The sequence below is a fragment of the Tauraco erythrolophus genome, chromosome 5 (genome assembly GCF_009769465.1).
Source record: "Tauraco erythrolophus isolate bTauEry1 chromosome 5, bTauEry1.pri, whole genome shotgun sequence".
Lineage (NCBI taxonomy): Eukaryota > Metazoa > Chordata > Aves > Musophagiformes > Musophagidae > Tauraco > Tauraco erythrolophus.
Genome location: NC_141469.1, coordinates 8,295,646 through 8,316,237, shown reverse-complemented (window position 1 = coordinate 8,316,237; position 20,592 = coordinate 8,295,646). Strand labels below are relative to the sequence as shown.

Sequence of the window (20,592 nt, the reverse complement as noted above, 5' to 3'; positions counted from 1 at the left end):
GAATGATGGTAGTGGAGTTTTACTGGTCAGACTGTCAATATATACAATAATACAATAATAAACATACAGAGTCATGACTCCAGAGCCAGGCTGTTGAAAGAGTAAAACTTTGGAAACACAATGGTTTACTGAGAGCAGCCGTGTTTCCTCCTTCCACCTCCCCTCCCAGCAAGCTTATTTATCTTTTCAGGGTCATCTTATCATTGAGTATTAGAAACAACCCTTCCCCTCCAAAAACAGTACCACCCAGCAACATGAAGAAGAGTACCCTTGTAAAGACAATGCACAGATAGCAAGAATAATATTGCTGTTTTTTTGCTGTTGCAAGGTCAAACGTTTGCTCCCAATGAATCCATCATAAGTCTAGCTTTATATCAATAAATTCAGTCATGATATAAATGCCAGCAGACTCTTCCAACAGCAGTTCTAGAAATAAGCCACTTTGACAACCCTCTGCTATGCTTCCCATTACTATGAAAGCAAACAAAAAGTAATTAAATCTTGATAACTCCATATTTTGGAATCACTAGATGCTGGCTTAGCTTTTTAATTTTATAGAAAAAGTTTATGCAAGGAACTATATAACTGGTAAGACACAGAAGGGCCCTGCTTTATGTAACGCTATATAGGGGCTATGAGGGCAGAGCACAGGGCTGACGTGGGGCTACTTTGACAGCTTTAATGATAGCAATCATTACCTCCTTGTAGTCGTGCGCTCTGATATCTCATCTGAGTAAATTGGAGACCTGAGATTGGCTTTAACAAGAGTAAAATTGATAGGCTAAAATCATTGTTTTGAGAGCAGGTGGATCCTGGGCTTGCTCGAGAGCTGAGGTCCATCACAGCAGCTCACGCTAGGCTGCAAAAGAAGAGCCCAGCATGGGCCCTTTTTCTTTCTGCACTTCAGAGCATGCAATCAAACCTGCTTTTTTGATGACTCCTTTCTATCTGCCATTTAAAGAATGATCCCTTCAAGCAAGGCAGAGGTTTCATTAGCCTAATCTAACAGCTCTTCCAGCTAAAATCATCAAAAACGTGAACAACGTGGAACATTTTGTGGTTAACAGCATTGAACCTGCACGCCAGAGCAGCATATAATTGTACTCCATGGCACAAAAGACTAAATGTATGTTATTATGACTCGTATTATTCCCAAAACACATAGGAGATTTCTTCCCAAAGCCTTGGGTGCCTCAACACAAGTGGGCAAACCAACACTTGTACTATCAGGTCTTTAGAAGCAACAAAGCTCTCACGAAATTCACATACTCCCATGCAGCTCTAACCCCTGTTAGTATCCATGAAGCCAAATAAACCTGCCTTTAATTAGCCAGGCAGAGGAGTGGGAAATGGTCACAAAGAGAAACAGTCTCTACACAACACAACTTTTTCTCATAGCCCAGCCAAGCAATGCTGAGCACTCCGAGGATCTTCTATGGATGAGAAAGGGTTAAATTTCTGGTTGGGTGTGCCGACATCAGCGTTTTGCTAAGTACTACATTTTCTCTGGAGTTTTTCCTAGAATTACAGCTTCTAGCTATAATTGATCAGCCATATACAGATCACATAAACTGCTAAAAGAAGTGCAGTATAAACAAGTGGAAAAAGTCATCTAAAGCCAGGAAAGGCTAAACAACAAAATGTAGATCAATTACCCCAGTTCTTTGCAGACTGTGGAACTAGGAAATGGGCTTAAGTGTTACCCACATATCACTGCTTATATCTGGGATTTGGAGGATAATCCTTTATTCCAGGAGAAACCAGAAAAGTGTCTTGATAGGGCACTATAGCCTGAGTTCTTTTGGGTGGGATTTGCTCTGGCAAAGGGTGGCACGTCCTCCTGATATATTATGGAGATGAGGTTCAGAAAAGGAAGATTTGGTAGTTTTTAAGTGTTGGTAACTAATGATTCTCTGTGCTTTGGGAATGGGGATTTCTGCGAGAATGTAACATTTTTTAAGTGGGGGAAGTAGGGGAGGAGAGAATAAACCACAGCTGGTGTCCTTAGGGAAAAAAACAGAGTGGCAAGTCTGCAGTGGGGAGCTCCTTAAGATAGTCTTTCATGCGGTTGCGCATCAGACGAATTCACTTACTTCGCTATTTCAGCATTTTTGGTTAGTGGGTGACCAGAGCATTCTGGTGTAAAACATAGCTTATGCATATTTTTCTCTTTGTTCTTGATTCTTGACCTCAAATCCCTCTGGCCCAGGAAAAAGCTAACTCATTAGACATATTAATGAAGGCTACTGCAGTATTTTTATGCATAACTTGAAGGAAGAAAAGTTTTGCTGTTTTGAGCTTCATCCTACTACTTAACCTGGTATCACTTCTCGCATGTTTCCGTTTCAGCCTTTGAACCTTTGTGGATGCTCTTATCCTAAGGAGGGCCTCTCAGCACTTAAATTCAGGTCTAAAACACCACCCTGCACACTCATCTCTGATTTCTGCAGCCAGGAGCCTGGGTGTGGGATGTGGATTAGAGCTGCAGCACACTGCGAGGAGCTGCACACTGCCCGACCCCCGGACACTGCACCCCATCCCAGAAACACAGACCCAGGTACAGCTGGGACTGAAGAGAGTGGTTGGTGCAAAAATCAGAGTTTCATTAAGGTAAAAAGCAATGGCAACTGATTTAAAAAAAAAAAAAAAAAACAAAAACAAAATAAAAGTTGTTCTCTGTCCATTTTGCACACACGTGTTTTCTTACGCGTACAAACTCGGAGTGCAGCCTTTGACAGAGCTCTTTTTGTAACAGCTGCTGGAGAAATAGCACCAAATGAGAAACAGCACACGAAGAAATTCATTAGCCTGTTCTGCAGGACTGGGAGTCCAAAAGAGACATTTGCTAAACATGGTGTGTCTTTCAGCACAGGGCTGGTGGAAACACAAAAAGTAGAATCAGCAACTACTGTAAACATGTTCCTGAGAGCATCTGAAGACAAGCGGTTTGTTTGCCGTCACCTATTGCAAGGAAAGGAGGCCAATGCTGGAGGTCCTTCCAGAGTGACACAATTTAATGCTATGCACTTAGATTTCAGGAGAGTTGGTGTCTCATAACTGTGCACACTGGCTAAATAATGAGTACTGAAATACTTAATGACTCTAAAACACTGCTGAGAAATTAATTTGCTGTTTATTGCATTTAATTAACTTTTGACAGCCGACAATCCTGTCAAAAGTATAGGTTGTCTGCTATCAGATCCAAAGCTGCTGAGAAAACAGCTTTTAGAGCTGATGAGCTTTCTGCCATTTACTTAGAAGGCTCACTCTTTATTGTAGGGCTGAATGAGCCCCTAAAGGTAATGCCCTTAGCCCATTACCAAGGCAGGAGGGAAGTAGCCTGCAGCAGCTCTTAGCCCAGGAGCCAAACCAAGAGCAGGAAATGTTCAAAGCAAGAATATAATCTCGGGATCTCGTACCTCATCTCTCCTTTATTTCTCTTCTTGTTCCACCCTGGTCACTCGGGTTACAATCAGCAGCAAAGTCCCTGCTGAGTTGTGACTCTCATGCTAACAAAGCCAGCCTCTGGTCACCAAGCCGGTGCCCCTTATGCTGCTTTGAGATCAGATATGGCTCTGGGCACTGCTGGTCTGGGCATTGATGGTCACCAGGAGCCCTGATGGTTCCAGTCTGCCAGCTGCGCTGAACACTCCAGGTCATACCAGAAGCGAGGTTTGGTTCTCTTCTGATGAATTAGCTTCTGGGAAGCCAGCTGAGAAACAGAGATGTGGTCATTTAAATCGGTTCCAAGTGGGGTGAGAACATAAATAGTCCTGCATTGGTTCAAAAGCATCGCAGAGGCTGTAGAGAATTGGTGGCTGGACTCAAACTGTTGAAAATAACCTAAACCACCTGAATACCTCATGGATGTTTAAAGATATAAACATTTGGGATCAACATAATTTGGAAACAATCAGACTTTATATGGGCAACAGAACATCCTCGCAACATAGCATGGTCCCAGCAGACCCTCACATCTTACCCCACCAGCAGGAGACCTCACAGCTTTGCTTGTGCTTATCTTTTTTTTGCTTTAATTCTGTAGTGAGCAAGTAGGTATGGACAGTTAGTTTACATCCCCAGCAGGAGAGATGCCGGGGAGCAGCGAGGTGATCCCTGAGCCCCAGGAGCAGCCGGTGGCACTCCAAAGGACCGTTCCCTTGCTATAAATGTCAGAAATCAGAAATAAAGAGGAAGGAATGCATCCTACCACAGCCGCTCCCAGGGCAGCAATCTTCGGTGATGTATAGGGTGGAAAATGTGTCAAAGTGGTTTAGCAGGAAAGAAAAAAACACGAGGAAGAGAAGGGTGGCTGAGTGACAAGAGAGTCATGAAACAAACATCCAACCACAAATAATTTGATGGTTTTATTTGTTCATATTATACTGCTGACATGGCATGTTTTTCCCTGCTGACTGCGCTTGCCGGATCAATGCTGAAGTCTGGCAAACTTAGAGACGGCTTTCTCTGTAACAAAAACAGTCGTAACCCCTGGGCAACTCCGTGCACGCCGCCCATGTCTAGATGTGAGATCAGTATAACCAAGGAAAAGGGACACCAAAAGCCGAGGTCACTTTGTTATGGTTTTCTGCAGCAGAAGAGTGGTACGGCCTCTTTGGTGCAGCTGCGGCGACACGGAGCTGCTCGCCTTGCTCAGCCTCGCGGCTCAGTGCTGGCTGTGAAAACTCAGAAGCTGTTGCCTTTCGTGGTCCTGTAGCTGGGAAGCTAGTGAAGATCCTTTCACTGGCAGTGGGACCCGCCTAACCTTGTTAAAATCTTTGTTCGGGTAACCTGCATCTTCTGCAAACGGGGTTGTATGGCCCAAACCCCCACATGTACAGCGCAGTGCTGATCATAACGAGGCTCTACCCGGGATCATGTAAAAAAGATTAAACAAAAAACAGATCTGTGTGACGGTTGACTATCTTGGCATCAAGCTGGGTCTAGAAGAATGAAAAGCAAAAGAAAAGGCTCATGCTGGAAGCTGAACCCTTGTGCTTTTCGAAGGTGGATAAAGATTTCTCTCCTGCATGTGGGTTTTGTCTGGGAGGGAAGGTCATCTGGAAGCTGGGTGTGACCCTCCCAATCATTATTAAACCCTCAATAAGTAGGGGAAAGAACCCACTAGAACAAGAAAGGAAAGTATAACAGAGCAATTAAGACCATAAAGAGCTGTAGAAAAGGAACCTTAAAAGATTTTTTTTCCACAAGAGCTCTCAAAGTTTACAGAAATGTAAAGGACCCCTTGCAAACATTAGGTTGCCTGCTGCTTTTTGTTTAGGAACCTCCATCCAGCCGTCACAGGAAAGATACACAGTCTCTTGGACATTTCCCTAACAGTTCTCATTTTAGGTAATGTAAATAACATTTTTTTACATTAACATCTTATTTATGTAGAATCTTCTGCCTCAGCAGATGTCCTGCAGCTGTAGGTGTATAAAATACAGAGCAGGGCTGGGGGCGGAGGGGGAGGATTAATCTCTTCCTTATACTTACACAATTAAGGAGGCAATTCAGAGGAGCTGTGGAAGCATCATCAGACAGCAAATGCCGCACAAGCCGGACATCGGACCCAGAGCTGAGGCTCTGTTTGCTTAAAACATGGTTTGCCTCATCCCTTGATGTTTCGCATGTTATATTTTTAAGTTAAAGATGTAGGAGAAGTCTAATAAATAATTACTATTAGAGAAGAAAATCTTTTTTTAGCTAGTAAAGAGGTTCACAGATGGCAGCCTTGTTTGCTTCAAACCTGTTTTTTTATGCCCTCAGGGGTACTGTCATGCCATGGTAGCTGACAGACACGCACCAGTGTAGAACCAAAACAAGTTCTTCATCCATATAACCCCTTGCCACTCAGAGAAAAACGATAACATGTATGGACCACTGATGTTTGTAAGTCAGCTACCTTTTTAAGGACCTGGAGCATCTTGTCCAAACCAGGAATTACCGTGTGTGTCAGTACCTGGGTTTGAAATGCCGATTTCCCTTGGCACAGTGTTTCTCTGCTTACTTGTGAGCACACCTGTTGCCAGATTAAGTCTTTTCTGCCTCACTCCTTTAAAAATACAACCAAACCCTTACTGTGTTAGCTCTGAAATACAGCAGCCTGCAGCCACCGAGATCCGCACACGCTGTTGGGGTCTGCCAGGGCCCAGAGAACAGTGGATGCAGAGATGACCTAACAGCGGCAAAGAGAAATGCATTGGTAACATCGGTGGTTCATCAGCAGGGAAACGCCTGCTGTGCACAAACTGTGCCGCCACGAGTGCTGACATGGGTCATTTACACATCCGAGTCAACGCTTTGTGCAGCCGGTATCTCAGCGCGTGGGAAGGACGCCAGCCCCTACGTACCTCTAGGACGAGCATCTCATTCGGCTAATGCACCTCACCCAGGCTGGCCAGTTCACCCACACGCATGTCACCAAGGGGACAGAAATCTACTCACAGGTGTTTGGGGACCTGTGCTGTTCTTTTTAACCAACCACGAAGTCAGCACTTTGGCTCCTATAACTCAGGAAAGTGTCCTTATTTTAAGCAAAGAGGGGCCAGTTTTGCACCCTATCAACCCTTCAGAGCAAAAAACAGTATGAGAGAGTTAAACCCAGGGATCTACGCTATTTGATCTTATTTAAAACATTTATCAAGGGCAGATTTTAGCTTCATTACCTTTTGCTTGTTGTGTATGAACTCTACAGTTGTTTACCTTATTACCTTCGTTTTTCAGGCATTGCAGACTCTGCAGCTCTGTTTTTCACAAAGCGTCTCCTGCCAAAGGGCAGAGCAAGGCTGATGAGACAAATCAGAGAAGGTTCTCTTAGTTGTTATACTACAGCTGGTCACTGACATTTGCCAGATTAAAAACTCTCAGTGCTCTACAAAAGCCATAAGGTTCATCTATAAGTGTAAACCCCTCCCCGATCCTAGACTCCTAAACTAGCTACAGAGGAGTCCTATTAAAAATCCAGGACAGAGTGTACTACAGGAGCAGAACAGTCAGATGCGTACATGTCTAGCTATTTCACGGATGGAAAAAGAAAAATCGACACAATTATGGACTTGTCATACTCCACTTCTTCCTTCAGAGTATTGAATGTCACTTAAAACAAAACAAACAGCCAAGTTCATTTCCCGTGACAAACATCCAGGGACATCTTAAAGTCGAAACAGAAGCAATCAAAATCAGAAGGCAAAGGAAACTTTGACAAAGCTTCAGAACCTTGTCAGATGCAATTACTCAGTAAGTGTCCTCAAATCAATGGAAAAAAGCCCCCTTCACCACAAACTGCTGAGTGGTATCGGAAGGTTTCACATGTGTTGTTATCCACAGCGTCAGCTTAATAAAACAACTGCCCTAGGTTTTAATGCTAAGAACAGGTGAATAAAACCAATATTGAGAAAACCAAACAGGGTACAGAACAACAAACAATGGAATCCCTGGTAACAGCAGGAAAAGAAGTCAAAGTGTGTATAATTTTATATAACTATAAAATACATAATATTTATAATTATCATAATAAATTTCTCCTTATGGCAATTAAAAACTTCAATCACAAAAATCAGTTATGTTGAAGTAATGAGAATATTTCTTACCTCTTTTACATGACTTGAGCTGCAAACTACTTCGGAAAAAAAAATAAAAATTGATCAATCCCGTAAACAGCAGGATTGGAAAAGTCCCAAATAACACACATAGTGCATGACTTGTCCTACCTGAAAAGTAATTTCCTAATAAACCTGAGGCTATGAGTTTTCGTCTTCACTGGCACTCACCAGGAACGATCTCCTTCAGGAGAAGCAGGGAACAATTGTCATCCTCTGGGACCTGTTCCATCAGGATCTGTTTTCTATTTGCTGTGCTTTGAGCAGTTTGGTGATGCTGTTAGTGCAGCCAGTGCACTGTAGATTCTGTGGGTAATTTAAATAGAAGTGCATTTGATATGGATAAAATAATCAGGTTATTTGGCTTTCCTATGGCATTTCTGGGAAGCCAGGATTTTATACAATTTCCTAATACAATTGCTGAACCATTGGGGTGCTCCTGTAGATTAGATACATTAATTTTTGGCTTTTAAAGGATTGCATTTTACATGCTGTTACTTTTAAGTGCTCTCAGCTTTGATTAAATCTTAAACCAAATTTAGTTTCCAGTCTATGTTGTCTATAAATATTCTAATTCAAAACCAGAAGAACATTCAGATGAAACCCTATGATGGTTTCTCTGAGACGGTAGCTGTTGACATATCAGTGCCTGGGATGTCAGGGCACTCCTCTGTTTGCATGATGGGCTGGACGGGTCAGTACCTAATCAGCAGGCATGGGTGACCCCTTTCCAGCCCACACACTGGAAAATTAGTATACAACTGGAGGAATGGTTATGTGTTCTGACATGGTCTTGGCTCTGGGAAAGGGGAACATGTTCTCAAGTTGCACAGTTCTAGCACAGAGGCATGCGACAGCCAAGAGCCATCTTTGACTGTCCTCGTAGCCTCCTTCACTTCCTTCAGAAGACATTCAAGTTGAGTTTCCTAAATAAAAGGAATACTTGCTGTTGAATGTCATCGCTTCTGCAGTCATCATTAGAAAATATGCTTCTTTCCTGCTCTCCCAAACTATTATTTCCTCATCTGTTCAGCCAAAAAGCTTTTGAAGGAGAACACGGACAAGAAGAAAGCTGACAGGAACACTGAGAAGATGACGAGCTTTTGCCTATCCTTTTTCTTGTCGACAGTGACGGGCTCAGACTGAAGTGACAATCAATGTCCCATTGCAAAAGCATTTTCTCCCTTGTAATTAAATTTTTGGGCAGAAATTCACAGGCAGTTATGAATGCTGTCCTGGCAATATCACAAGCAAAGGCTGCCTTTGGGACCCAAGCGTGGTCCAAGTGTCCTGAGGCTGAGGTGAGGTTTTCCGTATCAGAGCTCATCGCTCTTTCTTAAAACTAGCAACCTGCTTCTGGCACTGTGGTGTAGTAACTTTCTTCCTAATAACATGTCTTGTGAATTGTAACCCCCTTCTACAAAGTGGGGAGGTGTATCAGCCTTATCTCTGCATCATTACAAAAACAGTATTCTCTGCCACATGGCCTTATGCAGCTCTACAAAATCCGGCCTATTTTGATGCTTGCAATGAATTCTACAGGTGTAAGAAAAAAAAAAAAAAAAAGTAAAAAATTGTTCCTTTAACTTTTTAATACGCTTACCAGGAGTTATTTTAAGAGGGACAAGTCATTCTAGTTCTCACTTAGCTTTCTACAAGGAATTCTTATAAAATGATGCTGTCACATAGTGTCTTTGCCAAGGTTTAACAAACTGTTTTAATAAAGACTTCTATTAAGAGGGAGTTGTGTTTTAAAGGAAATTACAATGCATATCTGAAAGTATTCTAGAGCATTACACCAAAGTATGCTTTTTGAATGACTCAACAATATCCATTTCTCATCCAGTATATGTTCTTTTACAGTAATGTTTGGGTTTTATATTAGTGTTTATTTCTTATTCCCTAATTTGCTGTTTTAGCTAATTGCACAAGATATGCAAGAACAAACACTAATTACTAAATCAGACTGGCTTTTAAAAGACTCAGGGGAAATAAACCAACAAATGGGAAGACAAAGGACCTGTTTATTTTCCCTACTCTTTGTCTGATGGGCTGCACAAAGAGTCATAGTATATTAAGAAAATGCACAGAATTATATGGAACAGTGGCTTGGTTTTTTATTGCTGGGGGAGAGAGGTTGCTAATCTGTTTCCCAATCATGGAGTCTCGCCAGGGAATTTGCAAGGTATTAATTGCCATATGGAAAGCGTGTCCCTGAATGTCTATGTCTACACACACGTAGCTATGTGTACACACCAACTTACACATGTGCATAAAATCATCCTCCTTTGTAAAGAGAGTTTCTGTTGATGTTTTTTTTCAGGCTACGCAATAGTTGCTGATCACACCTGAACTGTTCCCCGGTGTATATTGATTGTGGCAATGAGGGTGTTTGATGAGAGTGGAGTTCCTTGGGAAAAAAATAAAAAATTTTCATTCCATCACAGTATTCTATGCTCTGGTGCTTCTCCCTCCATTTTCTCTTTTACTTGTGCCTTTTCAGCCTGGCACATCTTTTCACACCGAAGTTTCTGATCCTCCATTGCTACCGTTTTATGATTTCCACCTAAGCTACCTCATTTCCTTCTCTTGACAATTTTAACACAGTAGTTGACACAACATGTGAGTTATCTGCAATATCACACGTTGTCCTTGGGGCTCAGGCAGAAGTCTAGAAAGACTGTAATGATTTCGGCTTGAATCAGTATGCCGTTCATTTGTCCTGAACAAAACAAATTTTCGGATGTGAGGCTTTTGTCTTTGTTTTCTTCTAGCTGATGTTGTTTGATGGCTCCCTGAAAATGCTCCCTCTAAAAGGATTTAAATTCAAGTTAAATGCATTTACTTTAGCATTCCTGTTTACGCCTGGTTAGGAGGAGCCATTTCTACTCGTTCTCTATCCATTGCTAGTTGTGCTTTCCAGTTGTAAAGGAAGGGAGAAAGGAACATCTTGCTGAATCCTCATTTTGCCTATTGGAAGGTCTTGAATCAGCTCCTGCATGGTGCCCCGCGTTGAAAGCACAGAAGCAGGAAGATTGTGTAAGATATGGGATGCTGCAGAGCTGCAAGCCACCACAGTATGATCCGTAACAACCATGAAGAACAGGCAGAGCGTGTTGCTGTTTGACTGGCGCAAGGCACCATGCAGGGTCTTCCCATAACCAGTCCTTTACAAGTTCTGAGCTGAAAAAGGGCTTGAGCAGCTGGAGCCAAGTTGGTGGAAACTTCTGAAAATCGCATCCATCCCCCAAACAAAATATTTTCTTGGAACTAAAGACTGAAAGCCTTTTGCTTCCCCACCAGTAAATGGCAAATTAGAGGAACAGATTATGGTCATTCATGTGGAATTACTTCAGAGCGGCCCTTGGAAACCAGCCCTTCACTTTGATCTAAGGCAAAAGTTAGTATTACTTTTGAACTTGCCCTCAGTTCAGGCTCTTGAAAAACTCAAAGCATGCTGTAAGAGCTTCTGGCCTTGGGTGCTGCCAGCAGCGGATCCCAGTGGAGGCCTACAAGGTGGCCAGGTCCGACAGGTACCGCACACGAGAGGGCTCCTACGCAGTCGCTACTGAGGGCGTCTCATCGTTAGCTGGTTAAACGTTTTCATCATTAGCAATAGACAGGCTTGTCAGTATTTTCTTCCCAATGGAGAATGCAATCAACTGCAGTGCCCTGTGGTTTTGTTTTAGCAGGTTGCCAAGCTTTCTGGCACTGCTTTTGTAGACTCTTCCCCTTATGCTTAGAAGTTGAGAAATTCGTCTCCTACTATTACAACACTATTTTTTATTTATTTTTTGTACATGCTCCTAAATAACCATAAAATTGAAGAGTGATTCTGTTGAAAATTCACTTTGTGAAGGCCAAAAATAAAGGTACTTTTAAACACAAAATCTAACTTAGAAACACTTTATCTGCTGCTGATCATCTCAGTACAGAAGGATGATGAAACCTGGAAGTCAGTGGAAAAAAGAAAAGGCTTTAAAAATGACTAAGAATCCAATTGGATTTGTTTGCTGGAAAAAACTATTGTAAAGCTTGGCTGAATGAAAGGTGAGGTTCATAAAAAGGCCAATTGAGTGCAAACATCCACATTTTAAAAAAAGACAGGCTGTGATGCTCACTGACAACCTGAACACGTGCTGTCAGTCATCCCCATTAAGTGCTACTGATAGAAAACCAAAGTGAGCACATTGGGATGAACAAAGCACTGACTTCACAGAGCAGAGGAAAGACTGTTGAATGAATACATGGACATGGAAAAGGATAAAAGTGTGAACAGTAAAAATACTAGCATGAAAAAGCAGAGAGATCAGCCTTTTCACTTTCTTCTTCCCTCAGTCCTACTTCAAAAAATAGCAACCTTTTTTCTTGATTTTTTCTCCTTGTTCTCCTTACCAAATTTCAGAAGAAGACGCAAACCAGAAAACATTAATTAGGACTGTCTTACAGATTTCAGTTAAGAAAGTGCCCTTTACATGGCAACATTTTAAAATTAAATACTTACCCTGAAGGATAATATTATCGTTTGGATTTTATGCTTTGGAAATATAATTTGCAATAAAAAAGATAGTACTCTCAAAGCAGCCCAGGAAGTGAACAGTAAAAGCACACAATACATCATCTCAGGGTCACTTCAGATTACCACCTGTAGGAGCTAGCTGGCAAAAATTAAATACGATCAATGTTACACAGAAGAAACAAATGAAAAACAGTAAATTGCTGTAGGGAAGCTGGGTTAATTTGCTGATACCAGCTCAAGGCACTCTTTGCACTCCTTATTCGTGATTCTGATGGAAATATATTCAAAAATGTATCTGTGCTAGAGGAGTGGTACCCTAGGCACGTATCATTCATTTTAATATCAGGAAGGGGAAATGGAGGGTGCTGGATATACCTGGAATCACAGGATCGTTCAGATTGAGAGAGACCACTGGAGGTCAGGTGGTCCAACACTCCACTCAAAGCAAGGCCAACTATGAAGTTAGATGAGGTTCAATGGTATGTTGTCCAAGCAAGTTTTGAATATTTCCAGGGACAGAGATGCCACAACACTGCTGGGCAATCTCTTCCAGTACCTAACTGCTCCCATTGCCAGAATAGTTTCCATCATATCCAATGGGAACCTACCTTACAACCACTGATGGCTCTAGTCCTTCTGCCGTGCACCTCTGAGGAGTGTCTAGCTCTGTCTTCTGTTTTTGAAGGCATCAGAGAGATCCCGCCCCCCCTTGCCACCCCAAGCTGCCTTATTTCCAGACAGGAGTAACACAGCTGCAGTTGGATTTTGGACTGCTAACCAATACTCTTTGACACAGGTTGTAGTCTGCAGCGTGGACTCATAGCCCGCTTGTCAATGGGGGATGTTTTGACCAGAATGTGGGACTTTACATTACTTTTTAATGTAGTGTGTCTTTAGAGTAATATTGTGGGTTTTAAATTACATAACTTTGATGAAAAATATTGGAAAGTCTTGAATCAGACAAATCTAAATTTCACTTCTTTTAATAATCTATCCCCCTACCAGAAATTACAGTATTTCAAAACTCTGTTATGTTTTCCTTTTCATAGGTATACAAGAGAATGCTGAGTAAATCTGCTGTATCACCATTTTCATCTGATTAGTCATCAGGAGAAAACATCCCCATCTGAGACAGCAACGACAGTTCAGCTGTAGCCCTCTAGAAGAAGGTGGACAGTGGCACAAGTTCCCTTCCTCATCCCATGGGAAAGAAACTGGAGTGTCTCTCTGCAAGCTACTAGCAGAAAGATAGGTCACTAAGTCAAATTGCTGACACAAAATGTGTTTGGAGGCTCCTGTGCACTGAAGTGAGCAGTGCAGACTGTTTTCGTTTCCATATATTGGTGACTTATAGTATGTCCAGATCTTGAAACAGGACTGTGCAGTTCCAATCATGAATGAGAGGAATTATGCAGCTCACTCCTCACAACTCGAATAACTTTGGATGAGTGTTTCACACAATTCACTTGGAGCCTTTTTCTGATCCTCATCATGAAAGAATTTAAAAAACAAAGAGAGGCAGAAATGGATCATATGTTTAAGTGTCAAAAACATCTCTGTGCTTTTCAGAAACAGGGAAACAAGCAAATCAGTAAAACGTACTTTTGTGTGTCATAGTGGCAAAATTTAGAGGAATGCACTATAACTCAATAAACCATAAACTGCCTTAAAGTTACGACATAAATTTTTTGTAAGTCCACGCTGCATATTATTTTCCTTTAACAAAATTTTTTAATAATCTCAGAATGCTTAGCTGGCATAACGCAGTTCTCAATATGTTTGGTGTTACATTTAAAAGATTTCATTCGTGAAAGTTTTCATGTGTTATTAAAATCACCGCTTGGATGTGGTACAGTTTGTATTAAAGGATAATATTCAAACTAAACATACAGCTTTTTAACAGATGCTTAATTACAGCAGCTTCTCAAACTCTGAAATAATTTGTGGATCTCTTGTTATTTCAGATGAAACTACTCAGGTAGAAACGTGGACTACTTTGGCTCATTATCTTTTCACTTCTGTAGGGCAAGATGGAGCTGGCAGCATTTTTAGCCAAAAAGAGTCGGTTCCTCATTGCCAGTTCTGAGACAAACTGACCAAAAAACTCTAAAACAAACAAGCAACAGACAAAAAAACCTCAAATTGTTATTCTTTTCTTAAGTTCTTTAAACAAAGTACCACTAAGGTCAAAGTATAACCTCAGAACTCACCTCTTGCCTGCAGTCTTAACTTTTTCATTCTGCATTCTCCAAGAAGTTGCCTAAGTTTGATTTACTCTCTTATAAATACACAAGAATGCAGTTATTTATTGTTCAACTGCTGCTTTATTAAAGAAAGCTCTTGTTCTCACACTAACTACCAATGTAACGCAAAACCTCAGCTTTGAGCGGAGGTGGAAGGCTCCGTTAACAAATGTAAAACCAGTTGCTACTAATACACCCCTATGAACTAAAATACAGTTTTAATACGTTATTAGAAAATCTGAATATAGATTTGGTACTTTTTGATGTTATCTTAAGCTCAAAAAAGTCAAAGTACCATCTCTTCTCCATTTTCCCAAGATAGGTGAAGTCTGCTGTCTTCCGATCATATCAAGGTCACTCACGGAATATAAGAGGGATATGCTGAATGCTTCTCTCACCCGTGGTGAAATTCATCCCTTTGTAAGGGACAATCACACTGGAACTTCAAGGGCATTGGGCTTGTACTGCCCCTCTGCAGAGAGATTAATTTAATTTCCACAGTGATAACAGTGTGGTCTTCACTGTGAATGAATTCAGAATAAGTAATTTTACATCATGACCTTGCCGATTAAAACCCATTTACTGAATAAAAAGCTAATAAAAGTGAAGATCAAAGAGTGGAAACTAGAGAGAGAGAAAAGGCGAAAGGCTTCCAATAACACACACTAAAGATTTTAAATAAATATTTTAATTCTATTATTGGCATTTACAGGTAGAAAGCATACAGTATGTTACAATTTTATCAAAATGTGAAAAATATGGATGTTACATAAGTAACAAATGTAAAAAAAGTATTTTTCTTACCTTCCCTGAAAGTAAGAAAACTATTCAGCATAGGAAAATATTGATATAAAAACACAGCTTAGGTAAAAAAAAAAAAAAAAAATTGAAGTTTTTACACAGTACGATAGGTTCATCAGATCTGCATGAAGATGTAAGGACTTTGCGAAGTTCTACTTTACCTAAAACTTTAGGGAATTCAGGACAAACAGTAAGCTACATTAATGAATCTACAAGTAGTTTTCCCTCATATCCACTCCAAAATGCTAGAGTGCAGTAATTTTCTATACAATAAATAATTCTTCAAAGTTTCCATCATAGAAAAATCATATAATGCAGAAAATGCCACTCCAAGGTCACAAAGGCTAGGCAGTGCTTTAATAATTATTATGATAATACTTATTATAGTGCTTTATAATGTCTAAGCACTTCAGACGAGTTAACTAATTAGTCCTCACAACACCCCCTGTGAGGTAGGTGAGGAAGAGGAAGTGTTTTTCCTCCCTTTCCAGAGCACAAATGGGAAAATGAAAGGTGGGGAGAAGCACAGACCGCAGCAGCAGCGCAGCCGCGATGAGAGGCCAAGAGATGTGGAAACTGAGGGGTTTTTCCCTCGCTCCCCTTGAGCCATGAGCCAGGTTCCTTGGCTGGGCTAAGAAACCGCAATCGCTCCCCTCCCGCTGGGAGCACTGACGGGAAGGGCAGGGACTGGGGTTAAGCATCCCCAAATATTTCATAGAGATTCAGAAGCTCTCACACAACTTTGTCAAAACAAACAAACAAACAAAAAAGGTGGGGGAGGAAGGAAAAAAACCCCAAACAAACAAATAAACAAGTTGAAAAGAAAAAAACTCCTAAAGTGCTGACTAGCTTGAGCTGCTTCTAGCACCTCTTGTATGGAATAAGACTTACAGCACTGTTGCCAGCAATTATTCAAGCTGATTTAATCCATAAAGTTACACATGAGCAACTGCAGAATATGGTAACTGTTTTCTGAGACACCTTACTACCAGAATTCCTTCATTCATCATCCTTCTTCCATGTGCTTCTTAAGGAAAATTAAATCCTCAATACTCTTGCATCGTAAAAACATGTTAGTAGCTGGAGACAATACGCACATCCTTCACAATTAAAAAAAAAAATTAGTTCATTTTCAGAACAAAGCATTATTAATTTAAGAATCACAAACCAAACAACGGTAAATAGGAAACCCTTTTCAAAGGCTGCATGCCGAATATCTTGTTTTCAAATACAACGCATGCAGGAGAAATAAATTCATCCAAGCATAATTAAATTAAAAAACGTTTTAAGTTCCTTTCAGCAGCATCATGGTTATTATTTTTAAAGTCTCCTCCAACAAAACCGGCCCGGGGTTTGAACGCTGACCTTTGCTTTTCGACAACCATACAATGGTTTGACCAGTCCCCATGGCTTTGCATTGTGCCAATACCAGGAGATAAAGCCTATACATACTGTTCTGCTTCCCCGTCCTTGGAAACAGGCTTCGTTGTACCACCTTTGTTATCTTCACTCGCTGCTGCTGATGCTGCTGTTTTTTCAGGAAGTGATGCCAAATCTTTGAAAACATCCACATAATGCCCAAAACCTGGGCCCCAGTTCAAGAGGTTGTCCCAGTTGAAGCTTCCCGCTTGCTGCCCCAGCTTCCCAGGCAGGGAGCTCTCCCCTGCATTGGTGGCAGTCGCCTGCGCCCCCACCGGCCCCCCCTCGCCTCGGCGGCCAGGGTACCGCCGGGGCTTCAGCCTGGCTCCGTAGTTGTCCTCGTCATCCGCGTCAGACTCGTTGACCTGGGATAACTTGGGCATCCTGGAGGTGTAGGCTATGGGCTTATCTCTGTCGTACTCCATCTCCGAGCAGGTGAAGGACTCGTGGGAGTCGCTGTCGGAGGACGACTCGGGCGCAGGAATACCATCGGCCGGGTTCCTTGTCCGGGACAGAGGTCTTCTGCAGTCCTCCTCAGAAGAGGACCGGCCATGGTCTGCACTGCAGATGCTGGGGTTTCTGGGGCGAGGGGTGTTCAGTCTCTCCACCTCTTCGATGGACAGCCCCACCGGAGGAGCAGTCTCCAGAGGGATCTGCCCAATGGGCTGCTTCAGACGGCTTCCCGGTCGGGAACCATGGCTCGCCATGGTCTGTGGACTCTTACTTCTCCTCCCTAGCCGAGTGGCGTAGTTAAAAATGCCAGGCTGGCAAACATCGTTGTGCATCTCCAGCGGGCTCCCTTCCCTTATGGCGAGGTGCAGCTCTCTGGCCGGGCTGTGCCTGTAGAAAGTCGAGGATTTGGAGAAGGGTGCGGGGCTGTGCCGAGACAGGGGATTGGGAGTAGGGCACGCCGAGTGGCTTAAAGACGTTGTCCTCAAGCCCTGCCCATAGGCGGGCTGGTAGGTCAAGCTGCTGGCTCCCAGGGGCATGGGGGACTGCCGCGCGAAGCCCAGCGGGCTGTGCCTCTGGATGGAGAACTTGGGTGCGTGGCTCCGAAACTGCTTGTAGTGCTGGATGATGTCGGCATCCGAAGGGGCGATGCTGCTGGCATTGTCGATGTCGTAGTGTTCGATCTCGGGCTCGGGGGAAGCCAGCGGGGCACTAGGGATTGTCTCCGTGGCGTGCGGGATGTCCGTTTCGTCATAGATGAGATATGGGTTTTCTCTTTCGATGATATCGGGTTTTGGGTTCCCTTCAGGCTGCTTCCTGACAGTCATGTCATCGCCATAGGGTGGGATGTTGTCAGGATCATCAAACGCCACATTCTCGCTCCCTTTTTTCTTCTTCTCCTTCGTTTTCTTCTCCTCTTTCGGGGCTTTCGACTTCTTTCCTCGGCACTGGTTGCAGAGGATGAGGCTGAGGACCATCAGCGCCAGGACCGTCGCACAGCTGCCCACGATAGCCGGCACAGCCCAGAGGGGCAGGGACAGCTCGGCGGGGTGCGGGGACGGGAGGCAGATGTGGCCACCATTGATCGCAGCTCTACACTCGTGGCCCGGGGCACATGAGACCCCCAGGCACGCCACCACCGCCTCGCATGTCCGTCCTGCGTATGCCTCGGGGCAGCTGCAGGTGAAGCCAGCGTGCACGCCAGGCTCGCAGCTGCCCCCGTTTTGGCAGGGGCTGGAGGCGCAGGCACCCGGTGGGACGCACTGGTAGGCGTACCACTGGTTGATGCACATCAGCTCGCCCCAGCAAGGACTGCTGGCACAGACATTGGGGCCGCGGCAGCCGATCTTCACTGAGGGGTCTGTTTTGGAGAGAGTGGCGAGGCTGTGCTTGCCAGCGAAGGGAAGGCTCTCCCCGCCGTACTTGATGTAGGAGATGCAGCCATCAAAGCCTAGGAGGAAAAGCAACAGTCACATCAGGACCCGAAGACTGAGTATGTGCTGTCAACAGAGGCCAAAGACACTCTGAGCATCAATATCAACGCTAAAGGGGAAACCTTTTGATCAGCAGATGACAGATGTGCAGCATGCCTCCTGCCCCCCAAAATGCAAGGGGAAACACAAACACAGAAGCAGCAAAATGGAAAACCAAATGCTGCAATGGAGGTGACAGCCTTACTTCATGATGTGCTCTAAAGCAGCGTGCCGGATAAATGACGCCGTTACACACACTAAGCCTCCACATTTTCACAAGTGAATCTTACGTGTACTGAGCTTACAGTTGCTTCTCCCCATTTTTACCTTGCCTTGTGATTAATGTACAAATATGTGTGATATTAACCATAATGGTGTAACGTTTAAGGAACCACTTATTTCACTAGAAGGATGGCCCACTCACAGGGGTTTCAGTACCTGACAATCTGCACTAAATCATTTAGGCTCAGGTGTAAGTAATATTTTGTTGCTTCTTTTTAATATTTCGTCTCACATTGTAATAACTATTTTGTTCAGAAACTTTTGATAATTTTGGGGGGTTCATATTAGATAAGAACTGAAATCTACTTTCAAGCAGAACAAGATTGAGTAAAGGCTGATCATGCCTGGAGCTTCTGATGTAACTTCTACAAGTGTACCTTAAAACTACTGATTTTCACATCTAAGCTGTGCATAGAAATGGAGATAAAAGATAAGAAACTAATTAAGCAATTTCTCTGAAGATACATGCATGGCACTTACATAAACGATACCAAAAAATCTGGGTTCTTTTAAGTCTGCCAAATAAGAATTCAGAAACAGACCATGGTTTTTAACTTCAACACTAAGATCTCAAAGCAATGAAGACATTCTTGGGGGAGTAAATAAAATGTACCAAACTCTGCAATTAAGATGCTGAAATGAACATATCATGCTTTCTAGAAGGCCTGTAAGACATTTTGCACATCCATTGCTTCCATTAAATCTGAAAAAACAAGCAACTGTAAGTAGAAGCCTAAACATAATTTGAAATGTTGATCTGGCTGTTAAGAATTCTATGGGCTGCACAGGAGAAGGAACTACTGTCCAATTAGGAAGTATCCACCTCAAGCTTGGGGACTGGGAAAAAAGCTCAAATTGAGGAAAAAACATAATATAAAATGAAATGAAAAAAATGCATTTTGGGTAAAAACCAGCTGCTCACACATAGGCTCAACTCTGCTGCTCACTGAGCAGATTAGACCTGAAGTTTGCAATGCAAATGGATACTTGTGTGATTGTCCGGTGCTTATCTTACAAATAGACTCATCGAAGGAAGTTTGGAGGTTATATTCTCAGATCTTTATTATAATATAGTTTCCCCTCAAAGCAAAATTATTTTTCCAAATTACTAAGCAATGAGCAAAAGGTTGGATTTTGCAGAAACACTACACTTGCTAAAAATATATTGTTAAACTGACTCAATTTTCGATTTATAGACTCATTTCACTGAAGCTAAATGAAAGGCTCCATTGTTCAGTGAAGAAGCCAAGAATTCAAACGGTTACCATAGGGAAACATCAATTCTATTTAACGTCTTTAAAATGAATTTGAACAAATATTTCTTCTAACGACTTCATTCAACATACTTAAACGTTTTTTGTTTCCTAATTTTCCCAAATTTCTAAAGCTTCTTATCATCTGCACAGAGAAACCTGCGCGCAGCTGGCTGGGCTGTGCTAGCAGAAAACATTTGCTTCGGAGCTAAGCCTCCTGTCTTACTGTCTCCTAAAATCATGGCAATACTTTTATGTCTCTGAATTTTGAGTGGCCTTTTCCCAGACTTCCCATAGCTTGGTTGTAGAGCTAACCCTGTCAGTGGTGCCGCCGAGTTTCAGTGCTGTGAGAGCCCAGCGAGATGGGATTATCCCCAGCCTTTGTGCAGCAGTTGTACGTGAGGTCGCAGGAAAAATCCAGCCTTTTGCCAACCTCATAATTCTCTGTGTTCCCAAGACTTAATCCTTTCTGCAAGGTTTTAGGATAGCACAACTTTATGCTGACTCCTACTCGGAGCTGAGACAAAACAGTACGCAGAGGTGCATTTGTAA

General features: G+C 42.6%; 1 protein-coding gene across 1 annotated transcript in view; it reads right to left on the bottom strand.

Annotated features, from left to right (window-relative positions):
* Nucleotides 1–16,606: 16,606 nt before the first annotated feature.
* The window catches only part of FAT4 (FAT atypical cadherin 4), a 95,030-nt gene continuing 91,044 nt past the window's right edge, over nt 16,607–20,592 (bottom strand). Inside the window, exon 17 of the mRNA XM_086611973.1 lies at nt 16,607–18,483. Within this exon, the coding sequence (XP_086468099.1) occupies nt 16,607–18,483 (1,877 nt within the window). The remainder of the gene's footprint in view (nt 18,484–20,592) is intronic.